Here is a 25,133-nt window from a genome sequence, read left to right as displayed (position 1 = left end):
TTAATATACAGTATTATTATTGCCCCTAATAAATAAAATAAATAAATCTTAATCCATAAAATATTTTTATTTAGTGGTGCAAAGCTGAGACCATCTGAAAAGTTTAAATTGAAGAAAATATACATCCAACATAGTTAAAAAGGGCTCGATATGTTTCTTCAAGTAGTTTGATTTCTCAAGTAACCCATGGGCACTAGGACCGAGAAGGAGCCTATATGTCGTTGGTAAGACTACCTTAAACCCAACCCATGCCTGCTTTTCTGCGCCACTCTGCGTGCTTTATGGAGAGTATAGTTCAGACGCAGATAGTACACACATTTCACAGTGGGGTCTGCGTAAAGAACACCTGTTCCAAGGCAGCCAGCAACCCAGCATTGGACTTGCAGATCTTTCTGCTGATGAAGGCGAGCGCCTGAAGCTTCAGACACTCTCCTGATCTCCCTCGAGTCTTTGGATAATAAAAAGGTGACGTTTGGGAAAAAAATAAGATCAAAGTTTTTGGATTGCCCCAGCGAGCAACGTGCGATCTATATTTTCTCAAGGATTCATGCTGATGTATGCAGTCTTTTATAGAGTAAAAACAGCGCATGCCTTTCTGGAGTCAGATCCATAAATTCTGACGTAGCCTTGTTCATCTAAAAAAAACCAATAACGCCGGGTTTTAAGTTGCTATGACCATCGTTATCTTCTTCCAATGGAGAAACTACGAATTTTTATTCTCAATGCAGCTGGATCGCCTGAAGATCAAACAGCCTGCTAGACCTGGGATTATTTAAAAACAATATGTTAATGTGTGAGTATAAAGTGGTGGTTTCATAGACTACAGTGATTGACCTTGAACCTGCCCCAAACCAAAACAGCATATTACTTTTATGTATGTTTTAATGGATTGCAGTCAAAACAATTCATTCTAAAAAAACACACGAGAGCAATTTGGGCTGACACCTATATTATTATTCTTGTGTTTTTTTTGTGTTATTATCAGAAGCAGAATCGCCGGCGGCGACTGATGGCTCCGTTAGGTGAAGTTGGGAACTATCTTGGTGCCCAGGATGCAATACCTTTTGGGAATGTGCCCGTTTTACCGGTGGATAACCCGGTTCTCCTGAGTGATCATCTCGGCCAGTCCGAGGGGGGTTTGAGCAGGGGCTCAGTCACGGACCTGTCCCACTTAAAGGGGATCCTCAGGCGGAGACAGCTCTACTGCAGGACTGGCTTTCACTTAGAGATTTTTCCTAATGGAACTATCCAGGGAACCAGACAAGATCACAGCCGATTTGGTGAGTAGCAGAGACACAAAGCACTTAAGTAGGTCATAAATGAAGCATCTTATGATTTTTTTACTCCTTTACATGATGATGCCAGATGGCAGAGTTTATTGCTGCACCGCTCTACGATGCGAGCGGACAGCAGTCGGAACGTATTTTGATTCCTATAACGTGATCTAAGAATATCAGACATGACTAAATGATAGGATCATCACATTCATTTAGGCCTACAGCCCCTCATAATGGCAATTAATTTTAAACGTATCAATATATCTGCCTCTGTGTCTATCTGTTCACGCGATGATCCTACGTAAATTTCGCTTGGCTAAGGAATAAAGAAATAACTTTTCAAAACGACAGGCTGCGAAAAATGGTCAAGTTGTAGGACATAGGTCCCGTACTTGCATGTGTATAGAAAAATAGATTCTGACTAATGGTGCAATGATACAGCCACGCTGTAGCATTAACTTAGGTGCATAGCTATTGGATAATGACCAAGATGCGTTTGCTTTGGAATATGTATCCGCGGCCCCCCATCTACCTGTCCTTACGACCTTATGCGTGCGATCTGATGTAAATGTCATTTACTAGGTCGTCAGACAAGAAACTAACTTATAAAATGTATTGTTATATTGGGCTGCTTTATTTGTGCAATTGTGAATGTGCAAATAAGCTGTAGAATAATAATCGGTGTTTTTTTGCAGTCAAAGTTGGATACAGATTGCAAACGCAGTGGATTGGTGCAATCATATGACTCACTGGTGGAGGAAATTGTTGGGGAGATCAGAGCAAAGACTTATTTAACCCATCGCCATGCATTATTAATCAGTGTTTCCTCGATAGATTGTTCAATGTCGAAATGCGCAAGAGTAAATTGGGCCACGTGTGTGCGGCGACCTCGCGAGGATTTTTTTCTTTTTGTTGGTTAAATGGTGTATATTTTAAGGATCAAAAGCATAAATTCCGGGGATAAATGTATAGTTTTTCCCCGAGGGTTATGGCCAAGCCTCCAGCCCTGGGTTCACGCCTCCAGCAGGTGTCTGTACGGCGGCCGCACTGCTACATTTCCAGAGCGAGAGATATCCCCCGGGTCCTAACGCACGCTGCCACTTTCGGATTCGGGGGCCAAATTCAGTATTGCAGGAGAGGTTTCTTCTTAAATGCAGTAAGATCTATCCTGCTGGATAAAACATGTTGGCAAAACCAGATAGTCGAACAGAAAGTACGTGTGTGGGGTGGGGGTGGAGTCAAGAGCAGAAGTGGTGCAATGATGATCATCTCCACCCGAACCCTTGCAAAATATTAACATAAGATTATTTAACAGAAAATATTTGAGCACGGGGAGACTAAATAGAAACAGAACATTTAAAACGTTTTCCGTAAGCAAGCGACATTTGGCTCAACGGTCTATTTCAGCCATTCTGTTTTGGGGATGGACGGGAGTGGGAGGCGAGGGGTGAGGACATGGGTTACATTGGAATCCCAATGTGGGAAGTTTGCTACCTGCGCTAGCGCGACAGTCCAACTCCCCCCAGATTCCTGGGGTCGGCTACACCTCAGGAACCTTTATCTTTTGCACCGATTGTATGCCTTTCCGGGCCAAACGTGTTCGCACACCATTTTTTAAATCTCACTCCGGTAGTTTTCTGGGGATAATCCCCTGCCCGTTCCCCCTTTGGTGAAAACCTAGATTCTTTGTTCCTCGTCGTGCCTGTGCCCACATGAAGCGCCCCCTCTGTGTACCGTGGCCTGGCACTGCCTGGGCTAACGCAGGTGGTGTTTCTTGCTGCAGTAACTCCTGCTTTCACCCACCTCTGCATTGGGTGGCAGGCACCTGCTCCATTTCATAAGTGGCGGATTTAAAATCACCCCATTTTTATCTCGACCAATGTTTTAAACACCTCCACTGTGTCCCTTTTGTAATTAAGTATTGGGCATCACAATCAACTTTTACTTCGCAGCCTGCACCTGAAGGTCACGGTTGCCAGCAGCCGATGACAGAGCACTGCAGTGATCTTTGCGTGACAAGTCGCTCGAGTACTTGTATTTATATCGATTGCATTTCAATCGGCCAGGGAGTGCGCGAAGGTTGTTGTCAACAAAAAAAAGCATAGATGTGAATGTTGAAGTGCTGGAAGACACTGGAGAAGGGAGTTGTTATCTTGAACTCTCTCGTGGAAGCGGCAGGTGAGAGTGCGATTACGTTGCCCTCCCGTTTGCTGTTTCATGATGTACCCATAAATTCAGTCAAGCACTTCACAATTAAAATGTGTGGCGTGGCCTTCCTAACCAAATTAAAATCGACACAGTGATCCTCCATTTCAAAGCTTCCAAGTGGAAATAGCAGGCGAACAGCTCAATTTTACATCATGTTAGTTAATTGTCTGTTTACATGGTGCAGTCACCATGGCCAGTATTTTCTTTGCAACGCACTTTAACCAACTTTCCTCCTCGAATTAAACAGTTAACTGTCAGTACCGATCATGTTTGATGCTTATTGCATTTGGTACTGGTTTAATATTTAACTAGCAATACAATCGTATTCCACAAAAAAATTATTTCTCAGTTTACCTACAAACTCTAGAATGAACTGCTCTTTTAAGCGTGCAGTTTTGCGGTTGCTGAATATATTCTAAAAGACACATGCGGGGGGGGGGGGGGGGGGGGGGGGGGGGTGGTGTTGGCCGCTACGATTTGGCAATGTGCAGCATTTTCTCTGCAAGGTCTCATTCGCTCGATATGCATCAGTAGCCGCAGCGTATCCTTTGCTGCCTCGTATGAGTATTGAGTTTGTACTGTGAGCTACGATTGCAAGCTATTCAGAGGTCTAAGGCTGAATGTTTAATGTAACGTTTGTTCTTCGATTGAAGGCACTTTCCAGATTGAACTCCATTGGGAAATTCAATAACTGGAAAATGTGGGCGTGGCTTTCGTGTCAGCAAAACTACAGCGTACAAAAGCTGTTTCAGCAGATGGACGTGTTCGGAATAAATGCCATCTCTTTAATTAAAATTAAGACACATTTTCATTGAACGACTATGAAGTTCTAACCTTAGCTTCTAAAGCAATATATTAATATACATATAACCAACCTTGGATATACAGCTAATTGAAATTGGATAAAATATTGCATTTCCTCTTCCATTAGTATTTGCTGCGGGGTTCAGTACAAGATTTCGGAAAAGATTGCAGGCGCTAGGACCTCGAGGGAGACATCGGTTTATTATAGGGGCGTTCCAGGTTTAATACCTTTGTACTAATATATGCATTGCATGTTGTTTTCCTCCATACCCGTTAATCATTCGACCGTATCCTTTCAATTAACCAGATTTATCCTCTTTTGGAGACACTTAATTACATTTTGAGTATATCATTTAGTCCTAGCAATGGTATAACAATGGGAACAAAAAGCCTAGACGCGCCCCAAGTCGTTCATCATTTATGCAATAACTGAAGGTAAACGACGCAGGCGTTTTGTGAGCTCACTCCATTTTTTAAGTCACGTATTCTGTGCTTACTGTTAATATATTGGGTGTGGCATTGATATTTCCACACAGAAGTCTCTGTTATCTGTTCTAAATACACAGTGTCGGGACAGAAATCCATGGCATGCTGGAACAGTGTGCGGAGAGAGCTTGGTTGTATTGTAACTTCTGAAGGAACCGAACACCAAATAGCTCAAGGTGTCAGCTGAAAAAATATCACCCAGAAGTGCTCAAAGCCAGGCCCTCCAGTTGGCATGTCAATCATCTCCTGAACACCACAAATACTTTAAGGAAAAGAGACAATTACACTTACAATGCAAGCTCTTTCACTACTTGGAGAAATGCCTTGTTTTCCGGATGAAATTGAGGAGCAGGCCTTGTTTAGCCTTTGGGCTTTCACGTTTTAAACCTTTGTATTCACTTTCTATTGTATTAAGAAGTTTACTGCTGGGGAATGCAAACGGGTGCAAACAACTGAAAACTTTCTTTGTTGTCTCAAATGACCTATCACAAACCTCATTTCTAAAGGCAAACAAGATATCACTAAAGTGGTTGCTTTTTTTATATAATAATAAGTATTCTGTGTGGGAGATTGATTAACACTTTAGTTGTATTCTTTTGGGTGGTACAAACTGACCGATAGACAAGCTTCTATGCTTTCCTCAGTGCTGAGGTAATGCATCTGTCACCAGAGGGAAGTCTGTTTCACAGCCACAGTTAATGACATTTACCCAGAGCTATCATGAACCCAGAAATATTCCTGTTTTTCCCTCACTGTTTCAAAGAGTTGGCCTTTCTTTGCTTTACTTCTTAGATTAGGAATTCTGAGTTGTACCACTGCATTTGGTGCTCTACAGGATTATTTTCCATCTGTACAAAATATATCATCTATTTTGCAATATAAATTTGTGAGGATAATTTTACTTTCAAGTAGCTTCACGCATGTTTAATGAATTTTGTTTTTCATTGGATGCATTGAAATATTAAGTATTTCTTTGAGATGGGAATGCGACTAGAACATAGAATATAGAAGAGAATGGCAAAGGACAGGCCCTTCGGCCCACGATGTCTGTGCTGACCATGATGTCAATTTAAATGAATCCCATCTGTCTGCACATGGCCCATATCCCTCTCTCCCCTGCCTGTTCATGTGGCTGTCTAAAGGCCTCTTAAACATTGCTATCATCTGTTTCCACCATCTTCCCTGACAGTGTGTTCAAGGCATCAACCACTCACTGTGTAAAAAAAAACTTGCCTCACAAATCTCCTTTAAACTTTCCCCCTCTCACCTTTAGTCTATGCTCTCTAGTATTTGGCATTTTCATCCCGGGAAAATGACTCTGACTATCTACCCTGTCTATGCCTCTCATAATTGTATATACTTCTATCAGGTCACTCTGATGCTCCAGTGAAAACAATCCAAGTTTCTCTAACCTCTCTTTATAGGTAATACTCTCTAATCCAGGTAACACCCTGGTGAACCTCTTCTGCACCCTCTCCAAAGCCTTCACATCCTTCCTGTAATACATGACCAGAACTGCACAGAATAATGTGGCCTAATCAAAGTTTTATATAGCTGCAACATGACTTCCTAACTTTTATACTCAGTGCCCTGACTAATAAAGAAAAGTAGGCCATAAGCTTTCTTTACCACCCTATCTACTTATTTTGCTATCTTCACAGAGCTATGGATTTACAAGACTAAGATTTTCTTTGGAAGACACTGAAGCCTAGGGCATTCAGTTGAAAATGGACAATCCCAGACATTACTAGCTTGGTAGTGTACCATGCATTACAATTTCCAATTGCACCTTCAGGAAAGTCCACAATTAAAAACACACTTTATAGTGAGAGCAGTACTAATGTTTCATGGTCTTAGCTTTCTGTGGCAAAAGCCAACAAACCTTTCATTAATTAGAACATCCCAAAGGGTCTTACAGCTGTTGAAGTACTTTTGGAGTGTAGAAATCGTTGTAAGGCTGGAAACAAGAAAATAATCACCCTGGTCACTAGGTCAAGTTCAGGCATCTCATGGTTTTCAAATATGGATCTGTTCTGATAGTGATTTGCAAGTTAGATTATCTGACCCTTGGCCGAGTTATGAGTATGGTCAAAAGAAGCAACTGAGTAAAATCAGGATAATGAAAGCAAAATGTTTTGGATGTTGGAACTCTGATATAAAAATAGAAAATAATGGAAATATTCAACGTATCAGGTAGCATCTGTGGAGAGCTAAACGGTTAATGTTTTGGATTAAAGGTGCAGGAAGTTTTTAATGGAAAATCATCAACTGCCTTTCTCCACAGAAGCTGCTTGAATTGCAGAGTATTTCCAGCATATCTCTGATATACTGTACCAATGCATATGTTTCCTGCTGTAATTCTCCATTTTTAATCTCCATGCACCAACCTATGCAGCTTCATGTTACTAGGAACCCTCTGGTATTGTGCCAATTGATAATTCTGCAGTTTGACTGAATATGGAGCTCTGGTGAGATTGGAGGGAAGGAACTGCAAAACATTTCAGCCTCTTCTATACTTATCAAATGTAGCTTCTTGAATTCTGATTAAGAACAGGAACTGTGGTAATTTTTTTCATCCTTGCCTGAGAGGGTAGTTTGGATAAAGTAGCCCCATTGCTAAGGGCAGTTAACTCAGCACAGGCTGGTGGTCAAACTTGGAAAATTCTGGGCTTTGGCTTAGTTCTTTTAGCATATTGTCCAATCCTTGAAAGGTTCTAAATAAAAGTTTTAGTTTACAGCACAAAACAAAATCATCACCACTGTGCAGTCTTTCAACTTATTTCTCGTACATTGTCATCTAATTGACCTTCACATGACCTTGAAACCTGAAATTCTGCAAAGATTTATGTGTCACCTTTCACAGAATTCAGAACAGCTGTTTTCCCATGAATGCATCATGTGATAGCTTCCATGAAGATATGATATAGCCTGTACATTTTATATTTCATTATTTGGCATTTCTTAGTTTAGAGTGTTAAGATTGCATATCTGATTACTGTCAAAGTCAAATAATATTTTCCAAATATGTAGTTTCTGCTTATATCATAAGTTAAAATCATTTCATTTGAAATACCAAAACAGCTTATATGAACGGAACTTAGTACAATAACCATTTTTGCCATTTTTGCATTGTTGAAAGACCAACCTATAAATTGTGATGTTTGCGCATTGCAAGACTAAGTGTTAAAGCCATTTACCATGATTAATCACCATTAAACTTTCAAATGTACATAAATGACCGAGTGGGCCTAGTAATAACTTTTGGGAGGAAATGAAGTGCTGCTGATTTAAAAAAAAGATACTGCTCTGAAAATTCCAAATAGAATTTTATCAGTGCCTTTTCATTATTTTATATAAATAATGTATTTTAAAATCCTTTAATCTGTATAATTTTACCATAACAACAATAGGGCACTCAAATTATGCCAGAGGTCTTGCTCTAAGGCTGAAGTTGTTGTTGTCTGGAATTTACCTTGATGGCATTTGCTGCTATTTGATCCAACACTTTATTTGTGGAGTTGAGTTACTTCTTAGCCACATGATTTAGAGTAACCTCCAAGACATTGTGTAGTAGCACAATATACAGTAAAACAAATCCAAATCTTTGTTTCAGCAGCTGACTGACAATTTCCTCACCATGACTATGATGGCATGTACTTTTCAAATAAACTGCCATATGACTAGGCTATTAACACATTTGGAAATTTTTATTTTGAAGCAATAGGCTAGTTATTACTAGTGATTACTAATGTAAGCTATGCAAGAGAAAATAATACAATGTCACCTTATGTTCTCAAAATTGGAATTCATAGTGAACTGTTTACATTTTGCACTGGCTTGAAAAATGTAACAGCACTGGCTGTGAGTTATACAATGGTGACAGCACAAAATAAACCCATCTCAGTAGGAGATGGAATGACCAAAATATAGATATTACAATGGAAATGGCTAGTTTATTTGTTGCACTACTTTACCATTACATTTGTACTCATTGCCTGTTCTAATTACCATGTATTCTAGAATTTTTCCTGTCTGGTGTAATTATAAATGCTGTATCTAATCCAGGCATGCAAATTATTAATAAGTAGCAGAAAAAAATAACATTTCAGGCAGGGGATAAAGAGTTGGTGGTGTACATGAGCCACTTTTGTTCAATTCCCTGACAGAACTATATCTAGGGCTTACGCTAAGTATTTTGGGCTACATTGAAGTGGAATAAATTGTCTTTAAATCATTCACTTTTTCAGAGCTTATTTCTTCTCTTTATCCCATTGATTTTGTGCCAAAATATTTGTGCTTAGGAGTTGGCAATGACTGCAAGCAGTAGGCAGTGCTCTTGTATAGCTTTCTTGTAGGAGTTACAGGAAAGCTGCCTACAGATGACTTCCTAAGTAGATTTCCATCCTTCGAGTTCTCCCGTTGTGATGTGGTTGGTTCTTCAGTCCTCTATTCCTTCACTGGATGAACTTTGTTATAAGCAGCAGATCTTGTACATAATGGGAAATTTATGGCATTGGGAGGTTTTGCTTCATTAGAATTTCTTTGTTAATTGTTTTGAAGCAGCTGTGCCTATATATCAGATTTCTGTTTAGTCCTCAAAACATTATGGTCTTAATTGTAATGGACCATGAGGCCCTGTCTCTAGGACATCCTGATTGCCATTTGACAGCTTGCTTTCAGTCAGAAATACTTAAAATTATTGAGGAAAATTTGTACAATTAAAACTAATACATTTACATAAAACACTTTTAAGTGCTAGAAATTAATTAATGAATTCCAGAGGCTCACCATGTTCTGCAAGAAGAGGGTGGTGAATCTCTAGAATTCCCTACCTTTGTGGGCTGTGAAGGCAAGATCATTGGAGGTATTCAGATCGGAGGCAGATAAATGTTTGAATGATCGGTGAACCCGGGGCAATGGGATCTGGCACAGAGGAGGAATTGATGCCTGGGGCAGATCATATTGAATGGTCAGGTAAGCTTGAGGGGCCAAATGACTATTCCTGCTTCCATTTTCTTATGTTCTTTGACATCAAAATAATGTAAATGGAAGAAATGAAAAGCAGCTTTCAATCAAGGCCACAACACCATTCAAATGAATGGGCTTGCACTACATATGCCTGCTGGCCTTTGGGTCAGCCCGCTGGACACAGCTGAGTCCAGTGGAGGAGCCAGAGGTAGTTTGCATTGGCGCATGATTTTAAATTCATTCCCAGCTCCTGCATTGTAATGAACAGGCGTGAAGGTCAGGAATGTGCTGTCCCCTGTACTGCAGTTAGCTGGCACATCTCTACGCAAGTGCTTATTATGCTTTTATCAACACAAATTCAATGAATATTGTTGAACGTTCAGTAGGTCTAAAGTTGTCAAGAGATTATATATCAAGTACTAACATAGATAAAAATGTAACTTTTTATATTTTTCACTGAGCAAACGTACTCTAGATTTTTATTGAAGGTCTGATACTGTCAGATTGCAAATGACATAAAGTTAACAAAGATGTTAGTCACAAAATTCTGTCATCTGGCTCCTCATTAACAGCAAAAGCCATTGAACTAAATTCTCGGTTACAAGGTCAGGAAATGCAGCATCTTTGGAGAAAGAAACAGAGTTAATGTTTTAGTCAGTGAAAGGTCATTGATGAAAGGACATTGACCTGAAATTTTGACTCTGTTTCCTGACCTGCTGAATATGTCCAGCATTTTCTTTCAGATTTCTAGCATCTGCAGTGTTTTCTTTTGTGTTCTCATTTAATTGGTCTTTTGTTATAACCTGGATCATTGCGGGCACCATAAGACACCAACCACTAAGATGCTGTACCTCTGTTATCCCTTGCAGTTGCATGTCAATTGTTTTTTTTTCATTTGAGTTTCTTGTATATTGTCCCATCATCTCAACTGCTGTTTGCCATGTGATCTCTCCCATCCAGGACTTTGATCATTTTCTAAAGATGGCAGTCTTCATCTACATGCCAATTTTGGATTCCTCAATAAAATCATATTACTCTGTTCCTCCAAGTGGTCACTTCTCTTTTAGCATTATCACTCTGTCCTCTCAAAAGGTATCCCTATTTTCTTTACACTATACACCCAAAGGACATCCAAATCCAATCTTCTCTGATGAACCTTCATTAAAACCTTAATGTTTGAGCACACAGCACCACACAAAAATGACACCAATGTACCGAGTTTAAGTCATGATAAATGGTACAATCATGAGAAAACTGGGAATTCATAACTGACTTAAATGTTAGCAGAACTATCTTTCTAAGTGTCGAGAAGTAAGCTGCTATTAAATGGTGCATTATTATGGGCACTTGAAAGCTGTAATCTACAAAAATAAGAGTATCATGAGTTTACAGGTTAACACTATAAATTGTAAATAAATTGTGACCAATGGATGTTTGAAGAGCTTTCTTACACACTCCCCACCATTAATTACAGATAGATGAAATATGTTTAATTAAAAAATGCTTGCCAACCAGATAAAAAAATCATAAAATATACTATTCCCCTCTTTAAACAATGTAATTTTTTTTGCACAATTGCATCTTTGCCCCCACTTCCCAGAATGACAGAAACTAATTACATTCAATCCATAATACACTGTTCCAAGGTTAAAGGCTAGTCATCTGTGCCAGTCTTTGGATTGGTTAGTGTCTGAATTGCAGGTCAATCTGTACCATTCTTGCATTACAGATTAGCCTCTGTCAATCTCCCTCTCTCCAGTCTTTTTCTCTGTGCCAAACAGTATGAGTTTAGTAGATCCTTCTGACATATTTTCTATGTCTAGTTCCTGTAATTAGATCCTCTGCTTTAGAGGCAATATCCTGAAAATTGTAAGACATTTAGAGCACCTCAGATGACTGTCCTGGCAGCACAGGATGTATTGATTTATGTCAGCAAATACTAACATGCTGACACAACACTGCAGATGCTGATGTCAGCTTAAAGTTCTGATATTTGACATATTTTGTATTCATTTGGATACTAACTTTAAGTGATTTTTCACATTAGCCTATGTCCCTTCTCCAGAGATGTTGCCATAGTCTGTCAAAACATTTGCTGAAAAAATGTAACATTTGAATTGTCTTTGCAGCATATTAGAAGCACAGTACTTAAATTTGCATAGCATCTTTCAGGAGATCAGAATGTTTCAAACAACTTCTTAACCAATTGAGAACTTAATGAAGTATAGTTAAATGATGCAGTGTAGGATATTTCAAGATTACCTAATTTCTGACCTAGCTTATTCACCATCTTCTCATCATTATGATACATTTCCTTGTCTTTTTTCTAGTTCCTTGCATTCTGAATATATTTGTTGGTTTCAGAAATGGAATTATTCTGCCTGCTCAGCATTTTATCTCTCAGTTACATTTATCTTGTACTGTTGAACCGCCTCCACACTGTTTGCTTTAATTGTTCAGTCTTTTTCAAATTATGCACCTGGCTTCTGATTTTAGCTATTTATAGCTTTCAGGTCATGAGAAACTTTATCATTCCATAGTCGTCATCTCTCAAGGATTTAAAGTATCTGGTCTTTAATAAAATAGATCAAAATGAGCCTCTTGTTATACTGTATTACAGTATAAAAGAGCAGGGATATAACGCTAGAAATGGGTAAAATGCTAGTAAAATCACAATCTGGGTCAGTACTTTACATGAAGGATATGATTATGTGAAAGAAAGTAGAGGGGAAATTTACATGTTTAATGTTTATATCTTTAATGTTGTTAAAGCTGGAAATATAGGGAAAGATTGGATTATCTGTGTTTATGTTTGGAACAGAAAAAAACCATAGAACCAAACCATACAGCACAAAACAGGCCCTTCGGCCCACCATGATGTTGGAAATTTTAAACATGTAAATTTAAGGAACCTAAATAGAATGGATAGTAAGGACCTATTTTCTTCAACAGAGGTTAGTAATCAGGAAAGGAGATTTAAAATAATCTGTAGAGGGGAGAAGCAGAAAATTCCTTCACACATAGTGTGGTGAAGCTCTGAAGGAACTGAAGAGAGAGTAACCCAGATTGCATTTTAACAACTTTATGTGCAGGAATTAGACTGGAGAACATTTCAACTGCGAACATGGACAAGAGACACCGCCTCCTTGCATGCCTACATGTCTGTGGTTCTCTGATTATTTCTTGATGGATTGTGGCACATGGAGAGATTTCTTTCTGCACCTTACTGTCCTATTCTCTACACTAATTATAGGTAATAATTAATTCTTAATCTCACCTGGCACCCCCTCTTCCAAAATTATCAGGCTACCACACCCCATCCCTAGTGCAGCTCACCCCACAGTTCAAAAGTCAGTGTATCATGCTAAAAGGTAGTCACAGATTACATATGCCATCTGAGTTTCTATTGTTTGAAGGCTTCTGCCTAAATAAATACAGAAAATGCTGGAAAAACTTTCTTATTCTGTGGAAAGAGAAACAGTTACCCTTTCAGGTCGGACTTTCCATCAGAACTGAGAATGAGAAAAATAAATTAGTCTAGGTGGCAAAGAAGTGGGAGGGGGCAATGGTTGCTAAAGTTGTACAGACTCTGTAATATTGTATAGTCTGGCCTATTGGGACATGCCCAGCAGGCTAATCTATACTTATAAAAGAAAAAGTAAAAAAAGGATGGCAGATAAATATGGCCAGTTCTCATGCAAACAGAAAGAAAGAATTTGATATTGAACCTAGGAGGGTTTAACAGATGGAAGATGAGGTGTTGTTCCTGGAGCTGGTATTGGGACTAATTGTAACAGCGCGGAAGGTCACAGACGTAAAAGCCAGAGGGGGAGTGGAATGATGATTAAAGTAACAGGCAACCAGAAGCTCAGGGTCACTTCTGTGGACTGAGTGCAAGTGCTCCATAAAGCAATTACCCAATCAGTATTTGATTGTATGTAGAGGAGGCCACATTGTGAGCACCGAATGCAGTACACTGGAATAGAAGAAGTGCAAGTGAATCTTCCATGTAAATAACTTCTTTGTTATCACATTCCTTTCTCTTCAGAGACTAAAATTGTCCTAATTTGTATCCTCTTCAGCTGCTATATTGTGTACTTCCATAGTTAGTTGTAGCTCTGGAGCTTCCCAACCCCCATCCTTAGGATAAACTTGATCTAGTTTCTCTTCTAGTTTCTGTGACACAACTGATTTTTTTTGCCCACATTTCAGTTTCCTACATAAAATGCATCCCTGAACACCATGTTCATTCCTTTTATCTGGATTGTCAGATTTCTGATATTCCTAAAACATCACGGTTGTCTTTTTCCTCAACAGCCACTAGCTTCTGTTTTTTTTATTTCTGCTGCTTCTCAAAGATTTTCAACCTCTCCATTTCTCAGCATATATGTGTTCCGGTTTTCTTATTCAGGCTGTATTGTGTCATTGATTGCCCTCCTCCAAAAGATTTGACTTGTCTGGGATCTTATTTCTAACCTCTTCCTCTCTCTCTCTATCATAAATGATTTTTTGTTGTTGTTCTCTCAATATTCTTGGCAAGTGTCTTTATCCTCACACTTTCATTCAAGCTCACATTGTTTAAGCGTAGCTGATCTCCAGTGTATCTCTTCTCTTTATTGTGGAGAATTGCCCATTAATAATGCAGGTAATATTGTTGTTCTTATACCAAGGTGAAAGGCACTCGTTTATCCCCAAAATTACTTTGGAAAATTCCTTTCCATTCCCAAAAATTCGGAAAACGCCACAGAACCTACTTTGTGTCTTCTACCTTAGAATTTTGAGTCATTTCTCATATATGGGGCTTCAAGCCACAATATTACTGCATCCTGTTTACTCTGTCTCTGTGTGCTTCTTTATACCTTCCAATCTTTTCTCAAGATGTACCCATTGTAGCTCCAGTTAGATCAGATGAATGCCTTCAAGAAAGTCAATTATGACAAGCATGTTTGTCTGACTCCTTGTTAGAGAAAAGAATCAATGACTACAAGCTCTCTATGGTAAACCCACACTTTTATTCAAGCTATTGTCTCTTACTTTTGAACCTTTATTTCTGGGAAGTTATGTCCATTTAGACAGTGTCTGATATTTATTTGCTGAATGATCCTCCTGGATAGCTTCATCGGTATCCAATATTTTTTGCTTTCTTTGTCAACCCTAATCTTTACAGTTTTTCCAACACCTTGGCTTCTTTCAGCAATTGTTCTCTGCTTCTAATTATACTGATCTCCTCTTCCAGTCTTTGAATCCTCACTTATGAGGTCATGTCACTTTGTTGAAAATCTTATATTACCTACTTACTGTAAAAGTTCCCTTGCTTGTCTGTCCCAGCATGTCCTTGTTTTCTACAGGCATAACATTTACTTTGAACTTACTGATTTTCATCCCATTTTTGCTTCTTGTCCTCCACTGTCTGTCCCATTTATGAACATCATGCCCAGTACAGCGCACACTCCAAAATTTCCATTTTGGATTTGCATCTTATATGGCTGTTTTCATTTATATTTCACCAAGGAGAAGGACATGGAAGATGGTGAGATCAGGGAGGGGTTATGCTGATATTCTTGGGCACATTGATATCAAGAAGAAGGAGATGTTGGGGCTCTTGAAAAACATTAAGATGGATACGTCCCCAGAACCTGATGGGATCTATCCCAGGTTATTGAGAGAGGCAAGAGAGGAAATTGCTGGGGCCTTGACAGAGATTTTTGTATCCTCTTGAGGTCCCAGAGGATTGGAGAATAGCTAATGTTGTTCCTCTGTTTATGAAGGGCAATAGAGACAAACCAGAAAATTATAGGCTGGTGAGCCTTACCTCTGTGGTAGGGAAGTTATTGGAAATAATTAGGGAAAGGATTTACACGCATCTGGAAATGCATAGAGTTATTAGGGATAGTCAGCATGGCTTTGTGTGGCGGAGGTCATGTCTTACAATTGAATTTTTTGAGGAGGTGTTGAAGATGATTGATGAGGATAGGAGAGTGGATGCTCTGTACATGGACTTTTGCAAACCTTTCAACAAGATACCTCATAGTAGGCTGATCCAGAAGGTTAAGGTAGGTGGGATCCATGGAGACTTGGTAGATTGGTTTCAAAATTAGCTTGGTCATAGAAGACAGAGGGTAGTGGTGGAGGGGTGTTATTCTGACTGGAGGTCCGTGACCAGTGGTGTTCCACAAGGATCAGTGCTGGGAACTTTGTTGTTTGTTATGAAAATGAAGATGGGCCGATCAGTAAGTTTGCAGATAACACAAAAACTGGTGGAATTGTGGATAGTGAGGAAGGTTGTCAAAGGATTCAGCGGGATATAGTCCAGTTGGAAATGTGGGCAGAGAAATGGCAGATGGAGTTTAATCTGGACAACTGTGAGGGGCTGCACACAGGTAAATAAGATGGTAAAGAAGGCATATGGCATGCTTGTCTTTATCAGTTGGGGTGTTCAGTATAAAAGTCAGAAAGTCATGTTGCAGCTATATAAAATATTGGTTAGGCCACATTTGGAGTTTGTGTGCAGTTCTGGTCACATCACTGAAAGGATATGGAGGCTTTGGAGAGGGTGCAGAAGAGGTTCACCAAGATGTTGAGAGAGTATGAGCTATAAGGAGAGGTTGGACAAATTTGGAATGTTTTCTTTGGAGTGTCAGAGGATGAGGGCTGATCTGATAGAAGTATATAAAATTATGGGAGGCATAGATAAGGTAGAAAGTCAGAGTCTTTTTCCCAGGGTGGAACTGTCAAATATTAGAGGGCATAGCTTCAAGGTGAGAGGGAAAAAGTTTAATAGAGATTTGAGAGGCATTTTTTTTTACACAGAGTGGTAGGTGCCTGGAGGTGATGGAAGCAAATATGATAGTAACATTTAAGAGGCATTTGGAGAGGCACATGAACAGCAGGGAATAGAGGGATACAGACCTTGTGCAGGCAGATGAGATTAGTTAGATCGGCATGGTTGGCACAGACATTGTGGGCCAAAGGGCTTGTTCCTGTGGTGTAGTTTTCTGTGCTCTATATGTTCTTTGTTCACCCTCTGTACACTTTTTAAATAGAGGAGTTTCCTTAGAATTTCTAGTCTGCAGTTTGAGTTGTTTACCATTGTACATTATTTAATTTGACATATTTAATTGATACACTTTGCTAATCAGTTCAAATAAATGTCCCCTTTCATTCTTGTTCTCCTTCAATACTTCCTTTTTAATTTGTTTCAACAGTTGCTGAGTACATAGTTCATGGCCTGCTTATATTGATAAGGTTGGTCCAATTATGCTTGTTAGGGGTAGCTCCCCTGGATCTGAAGATACAGGACTGGTCAGGGTGGTGATATTGAGACCACAGTGTGCCTTTCTTGTTCAAGGTGATATTTAATGGACATTACATATCACAAAGGTACCCCCTCCAGTTTTGTGAGCTGTCACCATATCCTCCTTTGGATTACTTCATTATTGTAAAAGTTGACTGGGTCAGAATCACATGGAATCATTAGCCAACAGTTGGGAAGGTTATTTATGGAACAAATGAAGACAGTAAGGATATTTCCCCAAACCTTCCCGAGTTTCCCCTTAATCTCTGCCTCACTACCCCTCTTTCCCCCATTAAGGTGGTCTTAAAACCTACCTCTAATTAGGCTTTTAGTCATCTGCGCTAATACCTCCTTTAGTGGTTTGGCATCAAGTTTTATTTGTTAGTACTTCTGAGATGCACCTTGGGACATCTTGCCATAGTAGAAATCCTATTTAAGATCAAGTTTGGCTTCTGTTGTTATAACTAACCAAGGAAGGGCTCTCCACCATTGAATACAGTTATACCAAACCTAGTTAAATACAGCTTTGACGTTGTGGCTTCTTTCACCTCTCCTCTAGCATTCAGCTCTTGTGCTAATGCTTGGATCTAAACTTTGATGGACTTAAACTGAGCATTGGGAAGCAGTTCATTGGGTGCCACTTGATGCTGCTAATGATGTCTATTTCCATCATCTTACTGATGTTGGGGAGGAATTTGATAGAATGATAGCTGGTCAATTTAGTTTTAAAGTGATTTAAAAAATACACTTACAGTAATTGAATAAATTTGATCAAATACTGAGGAAATGAATAAAAGTGGTGGAAGATCTCCGCCACTTTAAATTTATTTTGATGAAAAGTCAAAACTGTTTTTTTCCCCTTAACAGAAGTAGATTTTTCTTGATTTGCATTTTTCCCCTTGATCCATACCTGTCAACGGTATCTGCGACTCTCCCCTCTGGGTTTGCCCTCTTCAACCCTGTTGGAAGAATACCACGGCCTTCACTGGAAGCTTCCCTCCCCCCTTCAACTCAGAAACATTATTTATTTTAATAAATCATAGGACAAATACAGTTTGGACTCATCTGAAGTGCTTTATGAGACAGCATTAATTTAAATGAATCAAACTAAAGCATAATATTACCAGGAATGTAAAAGCTAATACTGGCAAATATATTCATCCGTGTTTACATGGATTGGGGGCTGAAGCAATCATTGCAGTGCTGTGCATTATTAATGAAAGCAAGCAGCAGAGATTGAAAGTAATGGAATACTCAAGTGCAACCAAGGTAGGAAAATATTTGACTTGAAGTTGATGTATAGAAAGAGTGAAGCATTTACATTGCTATCTTACTGGCCCATAATAGCAAAGGCAATGCTGCTGGATTGTGGTTGATAGAGCAACTTTAACTCCCTGGAGTTGTTGCATTTGGATTGTATTAGAAATAAAAATTTAGTTAAAAATCCTTAATGTGAGCCTAATCTATTCACAACCAGATTTAGCAGAATGGTTACAGAGGCAGGTAACCTGAGTTTCACGTTTACGTATTTCATTGAGACTTTGTGACCATTCCCACTTTAACACTGGCTGCCCACACCTTTCAGTCATTGGAAAATACTTAAGCTCAATGGAGAAAGGATAAGACCAGGTTGAACAGGCAGATGCATTTACAGCAATACTTATGGATAAAAAAGCATGGGAGCATATCAGTGTAAACTGTTTATCTTCTCAGCAATGCCAAGCCTTACGTCTTCTTCACCCGTCATGATCCTCTCTCCTTCTCCCTAACCTCACCCCCTGTCCACCAACAGCGAATGCTTCCTTCGACTACTCTCTCCCTTCCTCTTCTTATCAGCTGTAGCCTGGTGCTACAGACATACTCTTCAGCCTGCCAACTTCTCAATCTGGCTGGCTGCAGCCAGGAAATGTGTCCAAGAAGAATATCTGGTCCTGCTGTTAAATTTGGCTGGATCTGAGGAAAATCAGTTCTTCTAGATTACCTTATTGCAACTCGACTTATCCTCCTGCAGATGACAGAGCCTAAGTGTTTTAGAAAAGCACCTCTGCCATTTTCAGGAATGATTATTCACTAATTATTCACTAATTTTTTTTTCAATTATCACGTCTGTAAAGACTTTGGATTCTGCTACCCACCAGTGAAGAATTTTTTTTTAACAGAGAGGACATGAAGTGTTTTCTCTGTGGCGCCTGTTGGATAGGAAGACATATAAGGAGGACATCTCCAAGTTGCCAGTCAATAGAGAATAATGTGCAGACTGGTGTTAAAGTTGGTTTATTCTATCAGGAGTGGAAACATGTTTGAAAGGATTTGAGGAGAAAATGACAATGGATCTGAGATTCAAAGACTTGAGAAGAAAAATTGGAAATGTGGTAAGTTATTAGCAAGGTAGAGAGCTTGAGGGTGCTTTATAAGCAGGAGAATTTGATGATGGAAGTTATAAAAGGTGGTTGAATATTAGGTTATCATAATTTATCTTGCATGGGGGCAAGGAAGAGAAGTTGGATCATCATGAATTTATTGCAAATGGAAATCAAAAGCAAGAGGTAGGTCTCACTGATGAGATGGGTCAGAAACTGAAGGATGGTAATTTGGAAAATTATCATCCAGTAAAATGGATGGAGATGCTGGCAGAGGTTTGAAGAAAAAGATAGAGGAAGAGGCAGAGAGGGCTGAATGTATGGTGCCCACCTTGTCAATAAGTGCAAATGTGTGGACATACCAAACTGAAGAACTAGGAAAGGCCATCTGGTCCACTGACAATACACACAAAATGCTGGAGGAACTCAGCAGGTCAGGTAGCATCTATGGAGGGAGATAAACAGTTGACGTTTCGGGTCGAAACCCTTCATCAGGACACTGAATTCCTCCAGCATTTTGTGTGTGTTGCTTCAGATTGCAGCATCTGCAGAATCTTTTGTGTCTCCGTCTGGTCCACTGTACAAATTAAATACTCACATGATATAAATTCTGCATACTATCACCCTATCAGACCATTCTTTGCCAACCAGCTGAATAATCTCTTGGGAAAGCCTCAAAACAGAGAAAGAACCTTAGGCCAAATTATAAAAAAGCTTTTCTTATTTAAATTTATTTAAACTTATTTAAAAAGCTTTTAACTTATTTAAATTTTCCTCTATAATCCTCAAATAAGTTCATACAAATTCTAGGAAATGCTAGTGTTTGGGTGACATGTACCCCTATTCTCAAATATTTCTTTGGTGTTATGTTACCCAGAGATTCCTTAAGTGTTTGCAATTAGCCCATACTCATTGTATATACTGGATAGCAAAATAACTTTGTAAAAGGACTCTTCATCTAATCTAGTTTTGACCTAACTGAGATCAGCCATTCAATGGTGGAACAGAGTCACTACATCTACTTCTCTCCTGCTTTTAAATTTTAGGTCTAATGTTTATATAACTTAAACCCATATTCCCAGTCATCTGTAGCCAATCTCATTGTCTGTTCACACAGATGGAGTTGAATTCTTTCACAATTTTCAATGGAATTTAATCGAGATTCTCTTTCCAGAGTGAATGCTTACAGAAAATAGATGCACATACAGTTAATGGCTCATACAACCTAATCATTGAGCTCCTTAAGCTAGATGTCAATTTAATAGCCCCGCTCAGAATGTTTTTCATTAGCTCTATACTGTCTGTGTGAAGAGATAAAAACTGGACACGATGTCCTAACCAAGGCCTTTAAATGAAGACAGTGTTTCTAGTTATGTAGTTAAACATATATCCTGCCAATGTATCATAACATTATACTTGCTTTGCCAATGGCCCTAAGATAATGATTGTGAGCCTTCAAATATACATGCACTGCAGCACCCAGGTCCTTCTCCTACTTAGTAGCTTAGAGCATTTTACCTTGCGTGTATCTTTGTAACTTCTGTGATATTGAGGACAGACGAAACAATTAGAGGATGCTCTTGAATTCTCCTTGAAAAAGCGTAGTATCCTCAACAACTCATGGGAATCCCCTAGGCCATGATCACTCAAAATGGAGCATCTGTGTTGGTATTGAGAACCTCGAGTCTTTCATTAGGAGCACACAGAAGCCCAGCAATGATGGTAGAACGAGTGCACTGCTTTTCAAACTACCCACTCTTGCAGTCCAACACGTCCTTACCCACCTTTGACAGAGTCCATGAGTCCCATATCAGCCTTATCAGTCTCCTCAAAACGCACAGAACTGGAGTGGCGTCAAGTCATTCCTAACCCCCCCGGGACTACCCAGAAGATGAAGACTTAACAGGTTTTGCAACACTTTCATCCAGATCACCTAAAAAGTATGAAGACCTCAGGCATCCATCTACACAAATACAACCAATTCCTTACACAACTCTAAACCTTCTGCTAGACCTGCACGTCAGTTTTATTTTGCTGATAGTTGTGTGCCATGTTGTCTAAGCATCTTTGAAAGTCTAGTTACATCATGATAACCAACTTGACCGATCTAGTTACGTGCCTAGAAAGCTGAAGGTGTTGGCGAGACAATACAATCTTTATCAGAAGCTGATGAAATTTTCTAATATCTCAGTTTCCTTAAAAATTGTTGCACAATGTACAGTACCCCTAAACATCTAGAAACTTGCTGCAATTGAAATTTTGTAACTGAGACTGTAATTTCCAGTTTCTGATTCATTGTTGTTTGGAGTTCATAAATTGAGCAGCTTGCAAAGAGCAGACTCCATTTCTTTCAATATTCTTAGGCAGATTTTGTCAGGTGCAATGGCTCAATCTTTAATCCGAGATATACACTTTCACTTTGACAGCTTCCATTTCATCATTATCCCTGTTATCTATTTATCGGGAATGTTACCTCACCTTCTATAGTGAACGCCACTGAAAGGTGGTCACTTAAAATTACAAACAAAATACAGACACACAGTGGCAGAGGGGCTTAAAAAGATGGTTGGAGTTTGCAACAAAGAAGCAAAGGAAAGCTATTCAGTCCCCAGCCAGTTCTGTCAATCAGTGAGGTTACGGCTGATAATTCCACATACCTGCCTCCCTCCCCTCTTTGCCCCCCATATCTCTACATATTCCTGGTTATCGAAAATCTAGCAGTATCATGCTTAATATTGACAGTTAACCTGTCATCATTTGCTATTTGCAGAAAAGAGTTCCAGGTTTTTACTATCCTCTGCATGTCTCCCAACTTCACTCCTGAAAGACAAGCAGAAAATGCTGGAAACACTTAGTAAGGAAGGCAAAACTGAAGAAGGAGAAAGCAAGAGTGTTTTACATTGCAGAAGGGATTGGCGTGGAGAAGGCAGAGGGAATGTTTACGATAGGGTGCAGACCACAGTCATCAATTTAACCATTGCTTTAAATCCCATCCATTAGAAGCAGAAGAGAAAAGAAACCAAGAAGCAAATTGAAATTGAAATATCCAGCAATATCTGTAGAGAGAGGAAAAAGGTTGGTTACCTGAAATTTGAATTTAATGTTGAGTCCTGAGAGCTGCAGTGTGCTCAGACAGAGGTTGAGATGCTGTTCTTACAGCTTATGTTGAACATTAGTGCAGGAGACCAAAGTCAGAGAAGTCAGACTGGGATTGGGATAGAGAACTTAAAGTGACAGGTGACTGGATGTTCAGGATCGCACCTTTGGACTGAACGGAAGTGCTATGCTAAGTGGTCATCCATTCTGTGTTTGGTTTCTCCAATGTAGTGAGATCACATCGTAAGCACCAAATGGAAGAAGTACAAATAAATTGCTGCTTCACTTGGGAGCATTTCTTGGGTTCCTGGATGGTGGATAGGGAGAGACAGGTGTTGCATGTCCCTTGGTTGCATGGAAGAGTGCTTTCAGAAGGGACTGATTGATGGAATTGGAAAAGCAAATCAGGGAATTGTGAAGGAAATGGTCCTTTCTGAAAGCTGAACAGGGAGAAGATAGTAGATGTGACTGGGGTAGAACTCCATTGAAGGTGGCAGAAGTTCTGATGGATGGCCTGCCTCTCATTTTTATACCTACCAACCAGTGACTCCCCAACCAGTGTTAGTAGTTTCTTCCTCTTAATGAATTGAAATGTCAAAGCACTCATTAACCATATGTATTCCAGAGAATTTGATCCTAGCTTCTGAAATCACATCATTTAGTTCAAATATCATACTGCAAAATTCTATGTTGTACTCCAAGGATAATGTACTGTGCCTTAGGTGTGGTGCTCAGAACTGTTTTCAGTACGGTATTCCAAATTTGGTTTCACCGGAACCTTGCCAAGTTGCAGCATAATCTCCACCCCTTTGTAGACAAATTCATTAGATATAAACTGCCTGGCTTGGAGAGTATGGATTATGAGGAGAGACTCAGGGAGCTGGGGCTTTACTATTTGGAGAGAAGGAGGATGAGGGCAGACATGATAGAGGTATACAAAATATTAAGAGGAATAGATAGAATAGACAGTAAGTGCCTCTTTCCCAGGGCACCAATGCTCAATACAAGAGGGTATGGCTTTAAGGTAATGGGTGGGAACTTCAAGGGAGATATCAGAGGGAGGTTTTTTACCCAGAGAGTGGTTGGGGCATGGAATGTGCTGCCTGGGGCAGTGGTGGAGGCAGGTACGTTGGTGAAATTCAAGAGACTGTTAGATAAGCATATGGAGGGATTTAAAATAGAGGGATATGTGGGAGGAAGGGGTTAGATAGTCTTAGGCGTGGTTTAAAGGTCAGCACAACATGGTGGGCTGAAGGGCCTGTATTATGCTGTCCTGTTCTATGGTTAGCATTGCATTAGTTTTTTCAACTCTTTTTTTGTACTTGTTCATAACATTTTAATGATGTACATTGATCCCAAAACCTCTTTGGATCTTCACTGCTTCTGGCTTTTTAGACTCAGAAAGCTCTTCGTTCTATCATTTTCACATCTGAATTGGGTGATCTTCCTTATGGCTACATCTGTTTGCTAGAATTTTACACATTTTGCTTAATCCATGATTTATTTGTAAATTTGTATTCATTTATATTGGTTAGAATATCTAACCTGTGTCATTGGTACTTGGATACATGGCTTTCTGCCCCATCAAAATATTTTATAAATATGGTGGTCTTGATACAGATCTTTGCAGGACACCACCAGTCACACGCTGCCAATTTGAGTACTCGCATAATATCCTTAATCTGTCCTTGGCCATTTAACTGATTTTCTAGCCAAGTGAATAATTTCCAGTAAAAAAAAGAAAATGCCTGAACTGTTCAGCAGATCAGGCAGCAACTGTGGAGAGAGAACTTGAGTTAACAATCCAGGTCAAGGATCTTTCATCAGTTTCACAAACTTCTCAGTTCTCTAGTTTAGTCACATAATTTTCTCTGTCATTAAAATCTGCAGTATTTATATTTTAGATTTTCTTATGTGGAATTTAAAAATAAACACTAACTTGCTCTAGGCACTCAAACACTGAATAAAGTCAAAGGTGCTGAATAGTTAGTGAAGAGAGATGCAAGAATTCAAATGACAAATCATACACTTTGCCCACCATATCTCCTCCCCCATCTGATTCCATCTGCTCTTCATCTGTCTCTTAATGATTCCCATGATCACCTTTCTTACTCAGCAGATTCCAGCACTTGTAGCCTTTGTGTCCCCATTTATCACCATCCAGCCTCTGTCTCCACCTCCACCCTCCCTCCACACTCCCTCCCCCCAAACCTGGCCTCACCTGTCTCTTTTTTCCTTCTCTGCTTCCACCTATCACTTACCTGCCTCTGTCTCCTAACTCCACCCCTCTTCCCCCATCTGGCTCCTTCTGCCCATGCTCCAAGGATGCTTCACCCCTCCTCAGTCTACCTATCACCCACCAACCTCTGTCTCACCCTTCCTCCTCTCGTCTTTAAACTGGCAATCTTCCTTCTCCACTCCCAGTCCTGATGCAGGGTCTCAGCCCGAAACGTTGACAATTCCTTTCCTTGCATAGATGCTGCTCGACCTGCTGAGTTCCTCCAGCAGTTTGTTTTTTGCTCATGGCCACTTGCTGGATGGAGACCATTAACATAGATGAAGCTGTTTTGTGGTTGGATTACACATGAATAGTAATTTGAATGTAAACTTTTCATGTAGAATATAGTACTGAGGGAGAGA

General features: G+C 39.6%; 1 protein-coding gene across 5 annotated transcripts in view; it reads left to right on the top strand.

Moving 5' to 3' along the window:
• Window positions 1–306: 306 nt before the first annotated feature.
• The window catches only part of LOC127576244 (fibroblast growth factor 9), a 198,536-nt gene continuing 173,709 nt past the window's right edge, over window positions 307–25,133 (top strand). For 4 of the 5 annotated variants that reach the window (XR_007957196.1, XR_007957195.1, XM_052026693.1 and 1 more), the window contains exons 1-2: window positions 307–793; window positions 986–1,280. Coding sequence is in view for 3 of the 5 variants with exons in the window: in XM_052026693.1 (XP_051882653.1) it covers window positions 1,010–1,280 (271 nt within the window). In the remaining 2 variants the exon portion in view is untranslated. The remainder of the gene's footprint in view (window positions 794–985; window positions 1,281–25,133) is intronic. The other variant, XM_052026692.1, reaches the window with a different exon arrangement.

This window comes from Pristis pectinata, chromosome 11 (genome assembly GCF_009764475.1).
Source record: "Pristis pectinata isolate sPriPec2 chromosome 11, sPriPec2.1.pri, whole genome shotgun sequence".
NCBI classification, from domain to species: domain Eukaryota; kingdom Metazoa; phylum Chordata; class Chondrichthyes; order Rhinopristiformes; family Pristidae; genus Pristis; species Pristis pectinata.
This window is presented reverse-complemented; position numbering and strand designations above follow the sequence as displayed.